Source organism: Austrofundulus limnaeus, unplaced genomic scaffold, assembly GCF_001266775.1.
Source record: "Austrofundulus limnaeus strain Quisiro unplaced genomic scaffold, Austrofundulus_limnaeus-1.0 Scaffold946, whole genome shotgun sequence".
Classification (NCBI taxonomy): domain Eukaryota; kingdom Metazoa; phylum Chordata; class Actinopteri; order Cyprinodontiformes; family Rivulidae; genus Austrofundulus; species Austrofundulus limnaeus.
The window spans coordinates 110683-112790 of record NW_013953348.1 but is presented as its reverse complement, the minus strand read 5'-3'; the positions used below and the strand labels follow the sequence as shown (position 1 = coordinate 112790).

At 46.5% G+C, this 2108-nt stretch overlaps 1 protein-coding gene across 1 annotated transcript in view; it reads left to right on the top strand.

The window, feature by feature from the left end:
• LOC106533441 (fibroblast growth factor 12) overlaps positions 1–2108 on the top strand; it is a 13030-nt gene that overhangs the window by 8191 nt on the left and 2731 nt on the right. The window contains exons 3-4 of the mRNA XM_014029729.1: positions 570–673; positions 1357–1555. Coding sequence (XP_013885183.1) covers positions 570–673; positions 1357–1555 — 303 coding nt within the window. The remainder of the gene's footprint in view (positions 1–569; positions 674–1356; positions 1556–2108) is intronic.

Below are 2108 nucleotides of genomic sequence, written 5' to 3'. Positions count from 1 at the left end.
CCTCCTCCTCCTCCTCCTCCTCCTCACTGCAGCTCTCTGTCCCGGTGGATTAAATCACCTCTCATCACTCCAGCTCCTCAGATTCAGGTCTTTTCTCTCCGTTTAGCAGCAGCATGTTGCTTCCTTTACTGCAGGCCTCCTACGGGACCTGGAAAAACCTGGAAAAACCTGGAAAACCCTTGAATGGCTGTTTTCCAGGTCTGGATGTGTGTTAAAAACTCTTCTGTCTTCAAACTCTTCCCTTTCTTTCAGAGAATCAGACGAACAGAAACAGTTTCCTCATGTTTTACTTGTTTCATAGAAAAAATAAAAACTCTGAAATGTTGAAGATTATTTCTGAAACGAGCTTAAAATAAAGTTTAGTTTTATTTGACTCTGAAAGTGAAACTAAAAACAGAAATAAAAACTCCTGATTATCAAACCTGAGCAGAATGTTAAAAATGTGTTTTTGTGTTAATTTGTTAGAAATGTTCAGTCTAAACTGAGAGTAAACCTTTAAAACAAAGATCAGAATYTTTGTCTGTGTTTGTGAGGGAGTCTGACCTGGTTCTGTTTGACCCGTTTTGCAGCTCTSTTTAACCTGATCCCTGTGGGTCTGAGGGTCGTGGCCATCCAGGGGGTGAAGGTGGGACTCTACGTGGCCATGAACGCCGAGGGGTTCCTCTACACATCGGTAAGAAAGTCCACAACAGGAAGTTGTTTGTGTTCTGATGGGTCCAACTGATGGAAACACAGAACCTGCTGAAACCTTCTGCTCTCCAAACAGAAGTGTTTAATGAACAAAGGTGCAGCTACACAACCAAACTGAACAAGGGTTTGCTCTGAAAACAGGGGAACAGGTCCTCCTCCTTTGGTTCTGGGGGCGGTTCTGCTCTGATGGGCTCACTTTGAGCACCGGTTCTGTTTAAAGGGCTCAAACACACACCTGCTCTGTGCAGACAGAGGGTCCTGTAAGACCCTGAGGGTGGTGAAATCAGGTTCCTGCAGAGTCCAGCTGGGCTGCAGCAGAACCAGGCCAACAGAACCAGACAGGAACAGGTTTCAGCATGCTGCAGCTCATTTCTACATCTGAAAATAATCTGACCTCAACCCTAAACTGTGTCCGGTTCTGTTCAAGAACAATTCTCTGGTTTGGGTTTGTGACCTTTGACCTGTGCAGTGATTTAGGTCCTGCAGCAGAGCTGACGTACACCTGCATGTCGACCTGGACACACTTTATTCTTTGTTTTTCACAGCAGTGAAACAAAGAAGCTGTAATCTSTCATCTTCTCTGCAGATTATCCCTAAAAACCTCCAAAGCCTGTTTGTCTCCTGTCGTTGTCTGCTGAAATAACTGAGCTGTCTTCTGTGTGTCAGGATGTTTTCACATCAGAGTGTAAGTTTAAGGAGTCCGTGTTCGAGAACTACTACGTCATCTACTCGTCCACGCTGTACCGGCAGCACGAGTCGGGTCGGGCCTGGTTCCTGGGTCTCAACAAGGAAGGAATCATCATGAAGGGGAACCGAGTGAAGAAAACCAAACCCTGCTCACACTTCGTCCCCAGGCCCATAGAAGGTGAGGAGGAGGAGGAGGAGGAGGAGGAGGAGGAAGGGTACAATCTGTTGAAAACAGAACTCAGATTTTGATCCAACATTATTGTCTGTTGGAACCAAATGAATTGTTTGTCAACATGAAGATGGTCAAACATCAGAATATTTTACCCTGAACTGATATTTTATTATTTCTCCAAACAAAAAGTAATTTAGTAAAAAGCAGTCGGATCAATGCACCGAGCTGGGGACAGTTGGGTCATTCAGAGGTGTCCTGTCCCTCTTGTTGTCCACTGCAATCAGGACAATAAAGTTTGAGGGTTTGAAGGTCAGCGGTGAGCCGGTCGTCCTGCAGGAACTTCCTCTGAGGACAAGATGAAGCTCTAAGGCTGTGTCCAAAACGGCAGGACGGGTCCTCCGAAGGTCGAATTTGTCGGCTGCATACGTCACAGCGCCGCGACGAAGGACGTCCAAAACGGAAGACTCCTCCGATGCGTCCGACAAATACGTCCTTCCTTTGGCCCGAATCGAAGGACAGGTCTGATGGACCCTTCCCGGCCCAGCAAATCCCATAATGC